Source organism: Rhamphochromis sp. 'chilingali' (assembly GCF_963969265.1).
Source record: "Rhamphochromis sp. 'chilingali' genome assembly, chromosome: 21".
Taxonomy (NCBI): domain Eukaryota; kingdom Metazoa; phylum Chordata; class Actinopteri; order Cichliformes; family Cichlidae; genus Rhamphochromis; species Rhamphochromis sp. 'chilingali'.
The window spans coordinates 26,761,725-26,782,535 of NC_137949.1; the positions used below are offsets into that span (position 1 = coordinate 26,761,725).

The 20,811-nt window shown below is 39.3% G+C and overlaps 1 protein-coding gene across 2 annotated transcripts; it reads left to right on the top strand.

Annotated features, from left to right (window-relative positions):
• Nucleotides 1-314: 314 nt before the first annotated feature.
• Nucleotides 315-19,855, top strand: LOC308389286 (gamma-aminobutyric acid receptor subunit rho-1-like). Of its 2 annotated transcripts, XM_080870584.1 has the most exons (11): nucleotides 315-478; nucleotides 3,674-3,883; nucleotides 8,133-8,183; nucleotides 8,271-8,377; nucleotides 9,320-9,387; nucleotides 10,650-10,873; nucleotides 11,728-11,810; nucleotides 12,081-12,221; nucleotides 12,706-12,858; nucleotides 15,782-15,978; nucleotides 17,958-19,855. In XM_080870584.1, the coding sequence occupies exons 2-11, from the start codon at nucleotides 3,777-3,779 to the stop codon at nucleotides 18,258-18,260; spliced, it is 1,434 nt and encodes a 477-aa protein (XP_080726710.1). In that variant the 5' UTR covers nucleotides 315-478; nucleotides 3,674-3,776; the 3' UTR covers nucleotides 18,261-19,855. The 2 variants fall into 2 exon arrangements, with proteins under 2 accessions (XP_080726710.1, XP_080726711.1); XM_080870585.1 differs by lacking the exon at nucleotides 315-478 and having other exon boundaries at nucleotides 3,202-3,883.
• The last annotated feature ends 956 nt before the right edge of the window (nucleotides 19,856-20,811 follow it).

Sequence of the window (20,811 nt, forward strand, 5' to 3'; positions counted from 1 at the left end):
GGACTGCGTCAACCAATGACTAAGCTACAATATTAGCATGATTTAACCCTCATCGTTGCCTCTCAGGCACAAATCCAGCCCATCGTACTCTAAAGGAAGGCGTTAACAGGTGGGAAATGCAGTCCAGATCACCTTTAAGATTTTAACAGAGGACACATGACTTGACATTTTGCATAAAGTGTGAGAAAACGGGCACGCTGTCAGTCTGACAGACTAAATTCAGGGCAAAATTGAGCAAAAATTGAAACGACGATTATTCATTGGCTAAGGCTAGAGTGTGACGGAGCTGCAGCGCAGGGAAAAAAGAAAAAGGGCTCAAACCCAGCACTCATAGGCACAGCGTAAACACGTGGGAGTGTTTTAAGAGCTTCTGGCTACATTAAGGCACAGATGTTGCAGCCAGCACAGGAGCTTAATGCTGTGTGTGACCGGTGCACGGCGACCTCTTGTATGTGGGTCGAGTAGAGGGGTAGAACAGGTAAGATACCCTGTAATCCCCTGTGCCAGTTTGGAAGAAAATCACTTATTGTGAAAGTCTGTGCAACAAGGGGCTTTAAAATAGCAATTTGACCCATATTTCACTGATATTTTTAGTTTGATAGTTTTGCTTTTGGTGTTATTACTCTGTTTGTGCCATGGGAACGAAGACGATTTCCACAATAAATAAATAACAGTTTAAAAATATGTCAGCCCCTCATGACGCAAAATAGATGTCATACTACAGATTAACATATTCCAGTCTTTCAATATCAGTTTTAACAGGGACTGACACTCATGGATGCTATATTAATGCAACAAAAACAAATTATTATAAATAATTGCTTTATTGAGAATGCGGAAGACACATTAGTGATTTTGTTACGGAAGTTGAAATGATGATGCATTCTTATTGTTGTTTGGAGAATGTGCGCCACTCCTGTCTGGCAGTGTGTATGGTTCAGGATCCATCATCTTGCTGTACACATCAAAGAATCTCAGCTTCCTTAGGAAACAGAGCCTTCTCATCCTACCCTTTTTTGTTGTTGTTGTCAATGTAGATGCCCGGGTTCTTGTACTCCCCCACAACATCAACATTCTGTCCCAGGATAGACACGAGTCGTGTAGCCGTCCTCTTCATACTGACGTCGATCACTATTTTTAGTGCTCTGTACTCCTCCTCCTGCCCATCACTAATATTTCCAACCACTGCTGAATTGTCAGAGTATTTCTGTAGATGGCATGACCTGGAGTTGTGCTAAAAGTTTGAGGTGCACAACGTGAGTAGCAATGGAGACGCCGCAGGCCCCTGTGTAGCTCCTATACTGCTCAGTCTCACATACCGCAGCCTGTCTGTCAGGTAATCAGTAATCGATGAGATGATGGACATGTCTGCTTATGTTTTATGTATTTACTCTATCACTAGCAGCAGCTTAAATCATATTAAATGCACCTGAGAAATCAAAAATTGGCAATCCTCACAATGCAGTTACTATCTGGATGGGAGTAAGCTTTCAGCAGCATGTAGATGATTGCATCACCCACTCCTGGATTTGATCTGAATTTGAACTGCAGAGGGTTGTGTGTGTGTGTGTGTGTGTGTGTGTATGGTTGTGTGTTTTGTTTTTACTCCCCCTTCCCTTGTGCTAAAAAAACATCTTTTTGACACATAAGAAACATTTTAATGGCCTTAGCTCTTTATGGCACCATGTTTCAAAGTGCAAAAATGATTCTATACGGCAGATATGCAGCTTTTTATAAATGTCATCATATTTGCAGATAGGGTTAGGGTTAGACATCACTCATTAACTAATCACTATGTCATGCCTATTATTGGGTTATCAGGTCCGTAATCACAGATATATTTGTACTGCTATACATGTTGGATAATAACTGAAAAGAAGTAGTAAAGATGTAGAAGTGATATACACAGAAACCGTCCCACTGAGCCTTGTAATTGAATTTTATGGAAAAATCAGAGCTTTGATAATGAACTGAAAGATGCATCTTTAATGCATTGCCATGCTGTGCTAAAACTTCAGAACCACTAAGAAAAACTTTGACAGAAAGTCTTAAGTGTGTCTTCCGGGACTAAAGAACAATTTCTCCAGCGCTGGCAGACTTTATTATTCAGCTTCTAACATGGCTCTGTTAAAACACAAATATGAACCAAAGAGTCACAGCAATTAGCCCAATAATCGGATTTTCTCCGCTGACGAGCAGCGATGTTTTTTCATCTTTCCAAAATTTGGTGTGAACTCACTCTTTAAAAACCTCGCAGAATATAATAACAGCGATTTAAAAAGAAATCAAAATTCTGATTGTGCTTTTAAGCTGTAATTTGATTCAAGCTTAACTAGAAGGATGGATTTTATTGGTTTTTAGTGTTGTATGCCTGGGTGTTGATTGTCTGTGTCAGTTTTTGCAGCAGGTAGCTGATGCATTTGCTCGGTCAGCACTACTACTGTAAAAAAAATGAATAAATACAAATCTGTAAATCTCAAACAAACCATGCTTAACATTACTTACACCAATTTTTAGATTGACGTAGATGGAGCTAACCCAAATTCGTGATCTTATAATCCAACTGTTCAGAGTGCCAAAAGGGGGGAAAAAAAGAAAAGGGGACACATGTCCGGGCGGATGTTGACGTCAGCGGTGAGGCCTTTTTTTGACTGGCTCACTCGGACAGCACGTTTTGACAGATAAATAGCGAGGCAGCCGCACGTGTGTTGCTAAACTGAATAAACACAAGCACTGAACTTCCAGCTGGCTTCATTTTTTTTTGAAGACGATTGATGCTTAGACTTAATGTTGTATGCTGTCATTACCAGATACGTGTAGTGTTTATATTTATTATCATTAAGAAAATACATAGGACCAAATCACTGATTGTAAACATGGTAAATAATAAAAATATAATTAGCTTTACTGATATAATATATTTAGTATTATATATAACCTGAAGGATGTGGATTTAAAGTTTCCTTGTTGAGGAACTCTGTTGGCATCGTTACTGCTGGATCTGGCAACACATCTACCTGTGTAATTATTTTTTGGGGAAATCCAAAAATATTCCCATATCTGTGTCTCTTGAAAAAAAAAATAAATAAATAAATAAATAAATAAATAATATATATATATATATATATATATATATATATATATATATATATATATATATATATATATATATATATATCACCACAGCAGGATGGAAGATAATCACTCACCCGTCATGAAACCTCATAAAATCCTGCAAAAAGCATCAAGCAGAAATGCATTTTTGGAAAAGTGTCAAAATCAGACTCCAGCACCAGAAGGAGCTGGTAAGCCTCAGAGCTTCTTCATTCTCAGCTTCTATGCCTCTGTATCTCTGAAGCTTGACCTTACAAATGAGCACACTGCATCACTGTGAGAATTGGTGTTTCTGGGCGGTGCAAAGTGGAGTAGAGCACATCAGAGTGCAGGGTATCTGAGAGCAGCAGAGCACAGAGAGGCAGGCACATCCGCCGCTGGAGGGATCAAATCTGTACCATCTGACGCTCAAGGATTTATGGGTTTAGTCAAAATTGCTTTTCCCACTGTGCAGATTAAGCACCGTAGGATGTTTTCTACTCAGGCCGTAGAATAGCCCAGTGTGCTGCTGTCGCCGCCGCTGCTTCTCTTGCTGTTTTTCTCCTTCTTATCGGCTCAGGCGCTGGAGAAGGGAATGTATCAGGAAGGCAGAGTGCTTCGAACCCAGGAGGGGAGTGGATTCTGATTGACAGGAGAGGTCCGTCCTCTGGGGAATGTGAACCATGCAGGTGGATGCGGCGTTTGTGCTCTTCTGTGTTTGGCTGGCGGGCGCAGCTGGGAAGATGGTTCAGTCGAGAGGTCACAAGCTGGAAACCTACAAACAAAGCAGGTAACAACAACAAGGTGTTGAATATATAGGGCTTTTTAAAAAACTGATTGCATTGCCTCAGCAGGATTCAACTGAATCATTTATTGGAAGATGTGCACAGAAACCGATCTGCAGAAGTTTCTAGTTTTTCATTAAGAACTTCATTTTATTCTAGTTCATTTTTCTTTTGTTTTAGGTGCACACAGTGTTGTCCACTGTTTCCTGTGTCACCTGTGCCGCTCCCTCCCCCCTTTGAAAATAGATTTTTTTTTTTCAGACAGCAGATTGGAGAGAGGATAGAGTGGGAGACCTAAATCCCCACATCTATTTATGTATTGTTGGTGAATGCTGTGCTCTCTTGCCCCGCAAATGCTGCAGATCAGTTAATGACCGTTTTCCCCTACCGGCAGCAGTTGTAGTCAATTTCATTTTCAGGTGATTATTTAGGCTAATTGCTGCCTTGTCAATGCACCTATTGGATTAGACTTTTACCCCCCACTCTCCACCCCACTACCACCTTTTTTTTAGGACTGAACTAGATGTGGGAGTCAATAAAGTCGCTTCATTTCTGCACAGTATTGATCAAACAGGCTCTGACATCAGTGATTTAAACGGCAGGGATTTTTTTTTTTTTTTTGCAGTTTGACTGTGTAGCATAGCTGAAGAAAGGTGACCTTCACACTACAAAACATAAACACTAAAATCAAAATTGAGCCACAGGAGGTTGATCTTTTAATCTTTGAATGTAGTTTCCAATCCGATGTCAGGTATTTAGAAAGCAGAATATCTTAATGTTATCAAAAAGAATATAATTTTAAAGATATTTTACAGACAAAGTAAGGCTCTAAGTAACAATTAAAGAAATGACCAAAATGAAGAAATGAAAGAATGACCTGGAAAAAAAAAGTAATTAATTTTGGCAATATACTTGGAGATTATAAACCTGTCAGTGAAGTACCTGATTAATTCACATGTTGGTTTAGCTCCACTGAGAGTATTTCATGTTTTTATCAGTATGCAAATATAGAGGTACAGGTGTTTATTACACTTCAGATACACTTGAACTGGACTGAATCACGTTGGTAGGAAATAAACAAAGTATCATACACTTTGACAAAATGTTACCATTTTTTTTTCACTCATTAATTTCAAATGAAAGCACAAAAAAAAAGAGATTGTATCAAAATTCTGAAATATGTTCGTCATGTATTTGAAAAGCAACAGTTTAAATTTCCGGCAAAAGTGTTTCAAATGAGCAGAGTGTGATTATATCTTCAAGTGGCTTCTTTGGTGAAATATGCCAACAGCCCACTCAGTAGCAGAAAAAATACTCAGTTTGCTATTTCGTGAGATTTCGTAACACATTTTGAAGCTGAATATGTTAAAGACCTTTTGTAAATAATGGCTAGAATATTAATAATTATTGAAATTATGATATCGGTTGATTAAGTCATTCTATCAGCTCTACTACAAGATTATTTGCACACTTTCAGATGGTGTTAAAACCCAATGAAAGCAAGACTCTGATCAGCGCACAACCCTGACATTTTTGCAAATAAATGCACTTTTCCCCATAAATAACCAGTGGAGATTGGCCTGTTCCAGTGTAGCTTTTACAAATAAATGCTTTTCTTGTAGAATATATGCAAATAATTCAACTTTAGCCTAGAGCTGCCCCAGCTGAGAAACTGTATTTGCTTTAATCTCTGGTAAAGATAAGATTTAACCAAGCGGCAAAGTGCAAAACTGTACGCTATCAGCGTTGAATGATTTGCATCCACTTAATATTTTCAACAAAGCCTATCAAACCATAATCCCCCAGCCTTTAGATACAGTATCAATTTTTCATGCTATAACTGGTGATATTTATAGATCAGAGCTGATGCCAAACAGCAATCGGCTCTCCATTAAAACTGAGTGAAATAAACAAGCTTGACGTGATGTATCTGCTGGTCTTTGATACACCTAGTAGTCCTTAGGTTTAAAGGATAGTAAGCGAGCGTGTGTGATGCTATTGGAGGCAGTGTCTGCTGCCTCTTTAGATGTAAACAAGCCACGATGAAATTCCAGTCATTTAAAGTGATCCTCTGAGCCCCGAGATGATTAAGAAGATCATTAAGCACAAGAGGAGCACAATCGTAATCGTCTGTGGAAAATCTGGAAAAAGACAGGAAGCACAACTGGCTCAAAGCCGCTGCATAATCTTTAAATGCCAGTGTCGTCTTCTTTATCACATCTGTGTTTCGCTGTTTGTTGTTTTCTTCCCGAACTTGTTAAAAGTCCTCTCGCATCAGTCCTCTCTCTGCTCTGACATGCACAGCCTGTGAATACAAATCAAATGTAAATCTCTCATTTCTCTTCTAGCATGGGAAGGGGGGGGGGGGTGCAGGGAGGGGGATCACATATGCGTATTTAGAAATCAAACCCTTTCTCCCTGTGTTTCTCATCACTCCACTCCTCTTCTCTTGAGTGTGAAATCGCAGAAGCGTCTGTGCGCTGCTGGCGTGGGCTGTGGGGGAGTGTTAACTGTTTTACTTTCTTCACTCGCCGCCTTGAGGAGGATGAGCTGCGGGTTGGGGAGAGGGGGGAGGATTTGTGTAGGACAGCAGAGTCAAGAAAAGATCTGAGGAAAAACCTTTATGAGGTTTAAAGGATCAATTTTAATGGTCGCTCTGATGATTCCTTGGAAAGAAAAAAATTTAATGAGAAAAAAGAATCACTCCTTGCCGCACAAAGACAAAATTTAGTTGCTACATGCTTGGTTAAAGCTGACTGGTTGGGCTTTTTTAAAAATGTTTTAATATTCTAGAAATTCAGCTTATACGTGCATAACTGTTAGCAAATTAGCCTATTAGCCAAGAGTAAAGCGGTTCATTTCTGTGACGTTAGCAGCAAATGTTCAGTAGTTGTTGTGAAGCTTTTTTCAAATGTAAATGAACGAATCGTTCTATAAACTTTGAACGCCCTCTTCTTTACTTTAATGTTTCGTTCTGCTTTCTGCCCTCGTGGACCGGCATACATAAATGTGTCCAGATCAACCGCCACGCAAATATGGCCCATTAACCCTCATGCAGACTCTGCAGTGACGTGCGTACACGAGCCCGCGGCGGCAGAAAACATAAAAAGAAAAACATTTGAAAAAGCAAACAATGTGGGGCCATAGAGCAGAGCAGTGTGCAGACAGGCTGTGTGGCGTAGGCAGGCAGAGAAAGGATTGGAGAGGCATTTCTGCCAAGAGGATTAGGAACCAGCTGCTGGATAGACGCACACGAGGAGGGCCCAGCACCCATTGCCCATGAAAGCGCTGGAGCCAGCAGCGATGGAAACCCTCTTCTCACTGTTTCATTTTGCTCTTGTGCTCTTTCTGCTTTGTGTTTCTCCTCCATCTCTCTCTCTCTTCCTCTGTGGTATTTCCTTAATGCACGTCTGTAGTTGTCACAGGGATTTGGCTCTCTGTCTGTCACAGCATGCTCTACTCTATTAATCCATTTTATGCTTTTTTGGAGTTGATCATTCTCTCGCTGTGTGTGTGTGTTTGTGCGGACTGAATATGCTGCCTGAAAGACATTTATACAGAGGCAGCCCTCTTGAAAAGTGACACCAGAAAAGAGCTGGATTGCTCTAAATTGGATGTGATGGGCATTATTTGCCCTCATGTGATTTGTGGATGAAATGTGCCTGACGTAACCGGATGTACTACATCTCCTTAGGAATGGAGAATGTTCAAAACAACACGTGAGAGCAGCATAGATTTAGGCTGGGGGTGGGGTGCAGGGACAGATGGTTTTCATTATTGGCTCGTTATTTTTTTTTAATCTGTAAAAAAAAAAAGTGAGCCGAAATTCATTTTTACAGACACCAAGGCGAAATGTTTTGCTTTTCTTTGTCACCCATATTTAAAAGCAGTTATTTACAACAGACAAACCTTAAAAAATCTCCACACGATTAAAAAGCAAATCTAGAAAAATATACCCAGGGTGCTTTTCTGCTTGTCTGCCTCTTGGTATTCAATATTCAAACACAGTTTCTGCTGTATTTGGCCTTTGATCATCCCAGACTCTGAATAAAAAATAGTATTCGAAAGTAACCTACAGAAACGCCACGAAGCATTCCTCAGTGTATTCAAATAAATATGTGAATTTACAACCAACAAAAAAAGGAAAAGGTTGAATTTCTAAGGTAAAACAAAAGAAAGCATCACAATATCTTTGATTAAAGCTCTGCTGCGTTGTAAGGTGGTCTCATTTGCATATCTATTTTAATGGAACAGGTTGCGAAGAGACGCCTGGATGGATGGCGGAGGAGGTCACAAAACTGGAAGGTAAGTTGTACAAGTCTTTTCTGGGTTATATTCAGCATTCAAATCTGTGTAACAACATGTTTATTGTGCATTTATTATTTTTTCCAGCCCAATTTACAAGCGAAGCCCAGACATGACAAAATCTCTGATGACAAAATCCGAGCAGCTCCTGAGAATAGACGATCACGATTTCACCATGAGGCCAGCGTTTGGAGGTCAGAAGCTCTTAATTAATTAGGAAAGAAAAAGAGATAACATTAGCATCCTTGTGGATCAAGTGCAGCTGAATACGATCTGTGCGGCTTCCTTGTGAGCGTTAAGCTCTTGACTGACAACCTCCTTTCAAGTTGTGCGAGAGTTTCCTTTTCCAGTTCAGTGCTTCACAACACCAGAGTGTTAACACATTTCCTTTCGCTTCCCTGCGTGTTAGAGGGATTTGATGTCAGCTTTCTTTAGGATTATGTTGAAATAAAGGCACACAGGCTTTTGTTTCAGAAAATACACTAAGTAGTAATGTTTTTATGTATTTTTTAGCTCTCTTTATGCATCTGTCTGTCGAGATAATATGAGAGTGCCCTATTTAACCAAAAAAGTAAATAAATTTAAAAAAGAAGAAGGAAGCCACGTGCTGTTTTTTTTGTCAGACCGCTTTTAATCACACAACAATCTGCTGCTGCTGAAAACAACACCAGATGACCCCTCGCTGAATCCTTTTTGGCGGTGTCCGAGTTTAACCGGCAGGTACATCTAGAAGGGAAAGCTAGCGCTGTATTTTACTCACCGCCGGATCCGCTTTGAGCCGTTATTATGACCTGATTGTATCTGTGCGCTGGTGGAGGATGATCGTGGTGATGCAGAGTACAAAGGCTGAAATAGGTCAAAAGAAGAAATCGGAGCCAAACTGTAACCATCATGTCATGAGCGGCTGCTCTGTGTGTGTGAGATCACGGTTCCTGTCAGAAGCTGCGTTTCTGCAATAAAAAAAAATGGTGGTGGGTGCTGTCACATCCATAAGCAGGCATGTCCTTGCCTATTTCGATTAGTGCATTCATTTTTCTTTAGGACTTTTTGCTTGTAGTAAGTCATCTTTACTTTTTGCTTGCTGAAAAATAATGTCAGCACTAATGCATTTCTTATATGATGCCATTTTCCTTCAGGTCCTCCAATTCCTGTTGGTGTAGATGTTCAGGTTGAAAGTCTGGATACCATCTCAGAGGTGGACATGGTAAGTGTGATGCTGCACAATGCAGTGGTCAGCTGTTATACCGAGTGCAGTTTTAAGGTAGGTGCACTTTGGCCCCTGTCTTTGCAGAGGAAAACAACTACTGTTCGTCTTCCATAAGAGCAGACTTATTTTTATTCATGGCCATGGTTCAGGGGGTTGGGAAGCTCATCTTGTAACTGAAAGGCTGCCGGTTCGTTCCCCAGCTCTGTCTGTCTTGGTTGTTGTGTCCTTGGGCAAGACACTTCACCTACCGCCTACTGGTGTTGGCCAGAGGGGTCGATGGCGCGATATGGCAGCCTCGCTTCTGTCAGTCTGCCCCAGGGCAGCTGTGGCTACAACTGTAGCTGCCTCCACCAGTGTGTGAATGTGAGAGTGACTGAATAGTGGAATTGTAAAGCGCTTGGAGGGTCTCAAAAAGCGCTATATAAATGCAATCCATTATTATTATTATTTTTGCTGCTTTCTGTTTCTTGGCAGCATAATTTCAAGGAGAAATATTGCAGTGCTGTTATTTAAAACTTTTAATCTTGTTAACACGTCCTATTTTTCACACGCTAGTCTCGTCAGGAGTTTAAAAAAGAATAGCAGTCTATGCCACGGCTGAGTATTTCCTGGGTGACGTGAGCGTTAATGACTCTCATCACAACTTCTGAGCCAGTGTTTGAGCAGCTTTAGCACTTCTCTTTTGTCATAGATGGCGATGAGGAACACTAGCAACACCTCATCAACCTCATGAGTGTGAATATTGCTGTTCCTTTAGAATAACATTAAAAGCATACCATTACATTGTGCCATTCTCATATCTAAACCCTCTACAATTCTCTCCTCTTCTTTAGAATTGTTTTCTACTCAAACATATGAACATAAGCCTTAATTACACCTTAATTACTGCAGAACTTGCCATTTCTTAACTCCGTTTAAGGAAGTTTTACTGAGTTTGATGAAGGCAGGTGAGATGATAAAAGTAGGCACAAATTAAATGAATACTCACTTTTTCATTTTAACTCAAGAGTCCATGGATTTATTTTGTGACCTTTATGTTGGGAAACATTGGACTAAACCACGTAAACTGTCCATAAAGTAGTGACCAACACACTGATCGTCATTATTATCAGTCAAACAGCATCATAACTTACCTTTTCCCAGGGGACACAAGATTGAATGCGAATGCTAGACTTTTTTTTGCAAAGCACGACATATAGTTTATAATAAAGTGAAGATCCGAATACTTTATAACACTCTCGTTTCTTTCTCCCTTGCAGGACTTTACCATGACGCTGTACCTGCGTCATTACTGGAAGGACGAGCGGCTTTCCTTTCCAAGCACCAACAACCAGAGCATGACCTTCGACAGTCGCCTGGTGAAGAAAATTTGGGTTCCTGACATGTTCTTTGTTCACTCTAAGCGCTCTTTCATCCACGACACCACCACCGACAACGTCATGCTGAGGGTTTATCCTGACGGCAATGTGCTCTACAGTCTCAGGTAAACCGCACTGCGTGTCTTAACATGGCAACCACCACAATATAAAAAGGTTTCATTCCAAAAAGAGAGAAACAAAACAACCTTAAAACACACAACCATACAAAAATCTCTAAAAAGGTCGCCTTTGATTTCCTGTGTGGAACATCACAGCAGGTCCATCAGCATTTCGTGGAACAGCATTTGATTATTCTAATTAGCGTGGCAGAGTGGAGGGGAGAAGTCAAGTCATTTTTTAACCTCTATTCAATCAGGAAAGTCATTTCTAAACCCGTTTGTGTTCCAGTGACGCTGTGGCATAAGGACACTTGATTAAAATTGGAGAAAACAAGTGTGAGAGTGGATAGAACTCAAACAACCCTCCAGTGGGAGACTGTATAACATAGGTGTCCAAATTTGGCCCGCAGCCTAATTACATTTGGCCTGCGAAGCCATACCAAATTACTATTAGAGCTGGCCTACTGGTGTTATACAGGTAATATATATATTGTTTAGTATTAAGCTTTGCTTGTTCCATATTCAGCTTTCCAGCAAAACGTGTTTGAGTCCATAAGAAAAGATTCATTCTTATATCTGGAGGAATAAATATATTTCAATAAATATTAACGTTAGCCCGCAACTTTGTATTTGTGTATTTGAGTTTGACACCCCTGCTGTATAAGAAGGGACCTGGAAAAAAAACCATCTTTAATAATGCTCTTTCAAAAACGGCTATATAAAAGGGACACGTCAAGTCAGAGTCTCATTATGATGCACAAAAGAACCAGCCTGAGTTTGAACTTTAGAAACCTGCATAAGGAGATTTTTGAAGCTGACATTCCTGCTCCTCTGATGTGTCCTGCCTGTTTTCCCTGCAGAGTCACAGTCACTGCTATGTGCAACATGGATCTCAGCCGCTTTCCCCTGGACACCCAAACCTGCTCGCTGGAGATTGAGAGCTGTGAGTGAATTGAACAGAATCTGGCCAAACATGTTTGTCAGACACACCTCTTATTTTCTCTGGGAATCTTTTCTCTTCATTTTCTAATTCTTTTCCCATAACTTCACCAGTCCTAAGTCTGGGAAAGTCCTAGGATTGTAATTGAAACTCTCAGCATCTACGAGAAGCTACTGGGGCTTTGGATTCGGCACCTTTGTCGTGTTTCTTCTGTTTTTTTCTTCGGACCTACGTTATCTGTCCTGATTTGGCTTGTTCACATTTCCTCTGCAGATGCGTACACAGATGACGACCTGATGCTTTACTGGAAGAAAGGAAACGAATCCCTGAACACAGACGACAGAATATCTCTGTCCCAGTTCCTCATCCAGAAATTTCACACCACCACCAAGCTGGCTTTCTACAGCAGCACAGGTACCGTAATCCACAACCCGCCTACTTCTAAGTCAGACACCGAAATCCAACCGATTATGTAAATGCGACAAACGCGCGCGTAATGCATGCAAAACTAAATCACAATTGAATTAAAACTTCAATAATTCTAATTTCCCTTTGTAAGTCTTTTTCAGCTAAAGGATCAAATCTTCCATACAAGAAAACGGTGTCCGTTGAATTATAAACCAAAACGACTACACTAATATTTTATCCTTACTGCGAAACAAAATGAATCAGACTCCTGCCAACTACTTGCATGCTGCTAGAAAGCCACACTGAGAGCCTGGCAGCCTTTTGATTATCATATGTCACTTTTCAGAGCAACCTGAAGCATAAAAGGGATTTGGTGTCCTATCATTCTTTGCCAGAATAGCTGAGAACCTCTGCTTAAAGTGCTGATATGGTATATATGCCAGCCAGCGTATGACAATGTGTGAATAATGGTGATATTTCTTTTTCCTAGGCTGGTACAATCGTTTGTACATCCACTTCACCCTGCGGCGCCACATATTCTTCTTCCTGCTGCAGACTTACTTCCCTGCTACTCTCATGGTTATGCTCTCCTGGGTGTCGTTCTGGATTGACCGAAGGGCTGTCCCCGCCAGGGTACCGCTAGGTACGCCGTGCTACTTAAATCAACTATTATTTTACCTTACTTTTATTTTAATTAGACATGAAAAATACTGAGATCTATCCCACATTTATGAAACTGATTATTTAAACTGACATAAAATAAAGAACAATGAACAGCACCTAATAAACTGCAAAATACAAATGAACACACTAGATTATATATTAATACAGTAATTTAGATCATTCCAGAAATCCAATGAAATTATCTTCATTTCTTGCCATATTACCACCGAGTGAGATAAAGCTCAAAAATGAACAATGAAGTAAATCAATATGTGGGGTTGTTTTGTTTTTTTTTTTTCATGTTTATAGTGCTGTGCAAAAGACTTGAGCCACCTTTCCTTTCTTTATTTTTTGCTTCAAACGAGTCAGACTTTCTCGTAACTCTCTTGAGCACTTGGGACATTTTTTTTAAATTCCTTGTGTTTGAACATTTTCAGAGGAATGTTTTGTTGTTTGTTGAGCTGCTTTACAATGACCAGTTTTATATCTTCAGGCACGTTGTTACTAGCAGCAAAAACACATTTGTTCCCATTTATTTAACCGAGCCTTTGAAAAATCTCCATAAGATAAGACAGCTTGACATGCATTGAATAGTATCTTTTGCACCAACCAAGTCTTTCCCAAAGAGCTAACTGGTGGAAACTTGGCTGACCTTGGCATTATGTGCAGTGTGTCCTTAAAAAATGTGAGGACAGAAAAGAAGACGTGAAAGGCCGAAAAAGCTATCTACAGTAGTGATGTGCAATACCACTGATTTCCTTTCCGATCCGATACCAAGTAAAATTCAGGGTGGTATCAGCGATACTGATCCGATACCGATACTCTGTACAAAAACTTAATGTTTCATTGCATTTCATAATACAATATATAATTGTATTATGTAATTGTAATAATAACATAACCATATTGCTTCATAATGATTAGAGGACATCAGACAACTTGTTTTTATTGCTTAATAATGCAGAATAATCATATAGAAATAAAAAAAACTGACGTTGTGCGCCATTTGAACATGTTGCCTGCCTGCAGCACTAAAGGACTCTGCGAGAGATGTCTGTCTCGCCCTAGCAGCACCTGTCCCTGTCCTCCTCTTCAGTTCGCCTCAACATAAGCTTATCATATTCTGTGATGTGATTTACTCCGAGGTGTTTGACGAGGTCAGTGGTGTTGCCACAACAACGTGTCCACACAGGACTCTGTTTGCGCTCAGCCATTGTTGTGAGTGTGCACGCCAGGGGCTGCGACACATTTATACAGCCGTATTTCGCATATGACTATGAAAGGCGTAAGAGGAAGTAGTTCCTTCCAAATTAGACGATCCGAATTGTATAGTTTCTTTCCACTGCGTTCATTTGAATAGAAAAACTACAAATTTACCCCAGAGTACTAAAATATCGATATTATAATATGAGAATCGATTCTAGAACATAAATTGCTGGTATCGGAAGAATCGATATTTCAGTATCGATCCGCACACCACTAATCTACAGCAGATGAACACTATCTGAAAGTCAACAGAAAAGAAATATGGGAAAGAAATATGGAAATACAGAAGAAATATCCTGCAAAGATGTGACACGTGAACTATTGCTAAAGCTTAATGAGAAATAATCTCAGTGGAAGAGTTTCTGTCAAAAATTCTTAAGGAAGGTAAACAATGAGAAAATGCTGAGGTATAGCAAATTACACAACGGACTAAAGTGGATTAAAAGTGGACTAAAAATCAGTGGCAACAGGTCTTATGTGGTGATGAATCTAAATTTACATTTTTTGGATCAAATCTTTGTCAGTGTACAGAGATCAGGAAAGAGGTAGAACAATAAGTGTCTGCAGCCATGTTCCCATGTATGTTTGCATATTTCAATAAATTACTGTATCTATTTCTCATTTTCAATAATCAATGAGCCAAACTTTTGCATAGTACTGTATATGCTGTGGTTGGCACTGTTAAATAATAGAAGAAGCGTCTTTGTTTGAACCTCTTGGCTGGGGCTTGTGAAGCTCGCGTGTTCCCCATGCTCCCCGTCTCCTAGTGGGTTTTCTACTGGTGCTTTCCAGTTTCTTCCCACAATCCAAAGCCATGCATGTTAGGATCATTCCTCTTCTTTCAGCTGTTCCCATTAGGGCTTGCCACAGCAGGTCATCTGCCTCCATCTCGCTCCATCATCTACATCTGCATGCTAGGTTCTAAACTATATGTGGGTACTTCTTTCTATCTAAAGCACAGTGAGAGTGGCAAATGTACCACATAAGTAAAATTTCCATTTCATTCTTGAAGCAAAGAGTTATCAGCTATGCTAGAAAACACTAGGCTAAACACTGCGTATCATTATCACTATGCGTGTTAGCATGGTAAGGCTAGCTAACCAGCTACCAACACAAGAAGAATTTATTAAGAAACTAAAGACTCTGAATCTTTAGCTGATAGTGAAGTTATACAGGGAGTTTAGCGCTGACTTGGCAATCCATCCGACAGTCGTTTGATTCAAAACCCCCAATTTAAGCCAAGTGGTGCTAGCAGAAAAGACTGACACGAGCTGGGTTATTAGAATTCAGCCTAGGAAAAGCATGAATCATCGTACATTTCACAGTATTATGCAATAATTATCTGAGCTGAGACAAATCTTACTAGTGGAAAAATTTTAGGGAAGACATTTAGTGCATTTTTTCCTTACCCTCATCACTAATCATCTCAAATCCTTTCAGGGGGTCCAGACCCCCAGTTTCCCATCAGCTTTCACAGTGAGTAGGTGGAAGCTATTAGTGGAATCTCACCAAAGTCTATAGTGAACATAAAGATTCTGATTTATTACACCCCAAATGTAGCCATTTCTGAGCTATTTAGTCTGTGGGAGACTAAATAGCAACACAGCTGTGACTAAACTTTGTTCGATTCCCTTCAGGCATCACCACCGTGCTGACCATGTCCACCATCATCACCGGGGTCAATGCTTCGATGCCTCGGGTCTCCTACATCAAAGCTGTGGACATTTACCTCTGGGTCAGTTTTGTCTTTGTCTTCCTTTCGGTGATAGAGTACGCAGCGGTGAACTACCTCTCCACCGTACAGGAGAGGAAAGAGAGGAAGCTGAGGGAGAGAGTAAGTGTTCCTTTCATGTTTTTTTTCCTCCTCTGACTTTGCCTCTGGTTAAGAACAGACTTAACTTTTGATTTTTTTTTTAATGGCTCACACTGACAAATTTTACACAGATACTTTATCTTCACCACATCTGTGTAATGACTTATGCAGCAGCATGTTTTATTCTGACACATTTTTTTAGTTTTAGAAGTAGTGTAAGGATGCAAATATCTGATTTTTCTTTTCTTTTTTTGGATAAGCTGTGAAAGCTACAACCTAAAACAGTACTTAAATTTGTTTGTCCACTGCCCGATGTAAGGTTTATTTTTTTTATGTATTTAGTGGTTAATGCTAAAATATAATTATTTGTCATCCATTCATTTTCAAATTTAGAGTAATAAAGCACACTATTATTTTTTTAATTAGAATCTCAAATTACTTATTTTGCTTGCATTTCCTGAACAGAACTATTAGTTTTAAAAAATATTATACTTGATTAAAGTCTTGTGTGCTGGCTCAGATTTGGGAATAAAACATTTGTTACTTAACTGATAAATAATAATACAATTTTTAGTTTTAAACAAGTTTTTTACAGAATTCTAAAATATGTGTTTTCTTGTTTTATGACAGGTTAGGCGCTGTAACTGCTTACCTGTTTGATATTCATTCTAATTTCTAATTTTCGAATTTCCACAGTACGTCATATTTTTGGTACAGTACATTTTTTCCCTTTGTAGTTCTAAAATTTTCATTTGAAGCTTTTGGCCATGTCGTAAATCTCAGGTTTGTATATTACCTCGCATTGTACTGGAATTACTTTATTAACTGAGCATTTCAAAACATTATCATCATGACCATAAATAAGGGAATCTAATATGTCATTGCTTACAAGAAGTGATCAAAATGCTCTGCTCATACAAAAAAATTATTTACATTTGGCCAATCATACCTTAAAGAGCAAAGCTGTTTCCAGCATAGTTGTTTTTAGATCACTCGCAAAAGTCTGTTCTGACAAATTATACAGACACAAGTTTGCAATTTCACCACGAACCTTAAACTGGCACGAAATGTGAACAACATCAGTGTCAAAATGAACAGACTTTCACTTAGAGGATCATATCGATGACAGCTGGGTCTGAGAGACCAAGCAGCTGTTTTCAGAGGAAGAGTCTATAATGTTCAAGCCCAAAGATAAGTGTGCGCAACTTTTCAATTGACATTGCTGGAGAAAGTGCTCCTTGAGACTTCCTCCTCTTCCACAAGATGCTAATTGAAATTCAAGATGAAGGGTTTCTGTTTTGACACACTGATGGACATTGAACGTGCACTGCAGACTAGTGATTAGTGTCAAAAGTAGCAGCTGGAAATGTTACAGAGCCGCACAAGTAACAACCTTCAACAGATGCACTTTGTGTATATGTTTATATACCTAATATATCTCAATTTTAATTGTACTACAAATCTGTGAAAATGCTCTACTTTTCTTAATTTGAATCTTGTTATTGGTACATGGTTATTGCAAATAATACAGTTAATAAAACCAAGGATGGAAACATTTACGAGACGTAATAATAGTTTCGTCTAAGTCGACTCTGATTAGGCTGACCTGAATTTTATACTGAAATATTTTCCATATTAAAATAATTATAAACTGATGAAAACATGATTTAATAATTTATATGCATTTCCAATAAACAGATATATTTTCTTAACTGGCTTACTTTAAGCTGCTCTCAAGGCTATGGGAAATTATTTCTGGGACTACAGCTCTTTAACTATATTGGTATTCTTCATCTGCCAACTGCTGCAGCATATGGAGCCAAATTGCCCACGTACCCCGAGGAAGATTTCCAGCACAAACATCCTTCCATAAATGTTTCCTACCAAAGTTATTTAAAGGCCATGAGTGTACAGACAATCATACATATAGGAGGAATTCACTTATTTATAATGATAGAAAGTCTACTGTAATTCATAACTCTTCGTGTGTTTTTCGCTAGCTTCCATGTACATGCGGCATTGGCAACCCTGATGAAATGATGATCGACCCCCAGATCACTGGATATGGGTCCACAGATGTCAACATCACAGGAAATTATGGGTTGCCAGAAAACGGGGGCCGCCAGGAACGAATTTTGGCCCAAGTGGCACTGAACGACCCACAGATCACAGGCCAGGTGAAGGCATCTAGAGGCTACGTGAACATCTGGATAGACACCCATGCCATAGACAAGTACTCAAGGGTCGTCTTTCCTGGAGCCTACATCCTTTTTAACATCATCTACTGGTCCATCTACTTGTAACCTATGATGCATGAAATGCTGTTTTGTGCATGCTGGGACAGCAGGAGCTCAGCTCAGGAAAGATGATGCTGCACTTGAAGTGTTTGGGACAGAGAAACTGCGCATGAGATGCATGGGGACCACTAACAGATTGGTGACCATTGCCTTCTTGACCCAGCCACTTAACACCGATGATTAAAAAAGAAATATGAGCGACCAACTAACAGGACAGTCATCGATAGTCACTTCATCAGTTCTCTGGTTTCTGCTGTATCTATAGTTCTGGTGACAGAAAGATGTCTGAATGCTGTTGTCGCCTGAGGACGCAGAGATGCACGTACATGGACTTGTGTCACTCTTCAGGCTAACTACTTCTAGGTCTAGATGCAGTGACTCCAAGCACACTTTCAACACCGAAAGTGTGAACTGAAAACATACTGACATTGGCTAGCATTGCCAGCAAATAGACGGATCCTTTTTCCTCTTCTTATGAGCTACACCTGACAATCAATAAGAGACTAAAAATATTTAAAGGTTTAATTTAACATGTTGAGAAATATGTTTGTTTGTTATATAGCGGCGAGAAACTTGATACCACTCTCATACTTGTAATTAAATATATGGCTAAATCCAGTAATAGCCAGTTAGCTTAGCATAAAACCCCTAACCAGGTTAAACAGCCAAGGTACTTGTTTCCGTCCAGCATTTCTATAATAACTACAGCAAGTTATATATTTTGACTGAATCCATACAGAAACAACCATAAAAGCCTGGTTTTATAGGGGGATTAGTGCTACTATTTCTCTACCGGTATAAATGCTTAGCTAATACTCAGAAGTCCTACTATTTTTCTAACGGTATGACTGCCTAGCTAACGCTCAGAGGCAAGAAAGAGTCTGGCAATTCAATTCCCAACAGAATGTCAATTTCTATAAAGATTAAAAAAACAGATTACATCTTGTTAATTAGTCAGCCTTTGAGGTGGTAGTTGGCAAATTTCGCCCAGCTGCTTCCCCCTTTTCCCCAGTCTTGTGTGCTCAGCTCAGCCGTCTCCTGGCTAGACCTTCATATTTACTGCAGACATGAAAGTGATATCACCACACTCTCCCAACTCTGCACGAAAGCAAATAAACATCTGAATGAAAGTAAATGTTTTTATTTTTAAAAAAAGGCAAATTCAGAGCTTATTCTTGAAGTTCCACGTTTTCTTTGCAGCATGTTAATATGATTCAGTTTAGCTTCAATTTTCTTGTGAAATTTGTATCAATGCAGTTATTTTGATGTCAAGCTACTGCGCTCCGTTTGTGTGACTTGACAACGTTGAGTAAAAAACGCAAAGTAATGCAGTCTATTAAAACAACAAATGTAAAAATGTATGTTTAGAAGTCCCATGCACCGACTATGATATTAACTCTTTTTATTTTTTAATGTTTCTTCTTTTTATTTTTTAAATACAACTGAAGCTCATCTCCTCTGTTTGGTGTTGTGAGGCTTTGAGGTTCGCTGTGACCTGTTAGTTGCTAGTTTTAACGTCTTTTTCAGCTTAAAAACAACTTTATACTTTGTTAGGCAAAAGATATTTTAAAAAAATATTACAGGTATTTAAAACTGTCATGTATGGGAAGATGTTTAATAAATGTTTTGGTTTCTGAAAATCGGAGCTTGAGTGCTGAACATCGTAGAAACAGAGAGATGCTTAAAACCTAAAACATAACACTTTGGATCATTTGAACACAGTTGATCCCTTTATTTTAATCACATTTTTCTGCTCACTTACACAGTATATTTAAACAGTCCTGGAGGATAAGTCTTTACTGTTATTAGTCACTGGGTTGCTCACAGCTCCAAGGTCTTTCTTCTCGCTCTGGCACATGTCTGAGTGCTGATGAGCATTTAAAACAAATCATATACACTGCGTATTATGTAATGCCATTAACCACTCACATGTGTGTAAAAGGATATATACATATACAATTACATTAAGGCTTTCCTCACAGAAAAGTGAGAGAGTGGGATATGCTGAAGCATGTTTTTGTTGTTTTTTTTGATCCAAGCAACATCCCGAAGGTGTCAATTTAAACTTTGTGCACCATCTTCTAATCTAGTGAAAGAAAATGCGAACAAAGGCATCACCACATCAAAGCTGGCAGAAAAGGATAAAGCATCAAAAAGATGTCCATAACCTGATTTTCCACCACATCTGGGCCCACTCTTAAGAGCCAAGATTTTTTATCAAGCTGTGTAGCTGATGAAAGTACGCCTAGAAATCTCAATGACTGAGAGAGAGGTAGTATGATCATGCAATCAAGTACAATAGGGCTACCCGTGGATAGAGTAATACATTTAGGGTTGATTTATTTAGAGGTTTGTGGTGTAAAACTGTGAGTGTATGCCAAACTCATCATCAGTAAATTCATGTTGTCCATTACCACAGACTAGAAAGATATTAGATGCCTTCATGTGTTCCCTGTTAAACTCACGATTGAATTTAAAATCCCTCTCCTCACATGCAAAGTCCTTCATATCTTAAAGAAGTCATAGTACCATATTGTCCTACCAGAGACTTGTGGTT

Excerpts from the sequence above, each read along its gene's own strand:
- LOC308389286 (XM_080870584.1), top strand. The coding sequence starts at position 3,777 with ATGCAGGTGGATGCGGCGTTTGTGCTCTTCTGTGTTTGGCTGGCGGGC. Across the intron at positions 8,378-9,319 it reads CATGAGGCCAGCGTTTGGAG|GTCCTCCAATTCCTGTTGGT; the intron begins GTCAGAAGCTCT and ends ATTTTCCTTCAG. Across the intron at positions 9,388-10,649 it reads CCATCTCAGAGGTGGACATG|GACTTTACCATGACGCTGTA; the intron begins GTAAGTGTGATG and ends TCTCCCTTGCAG.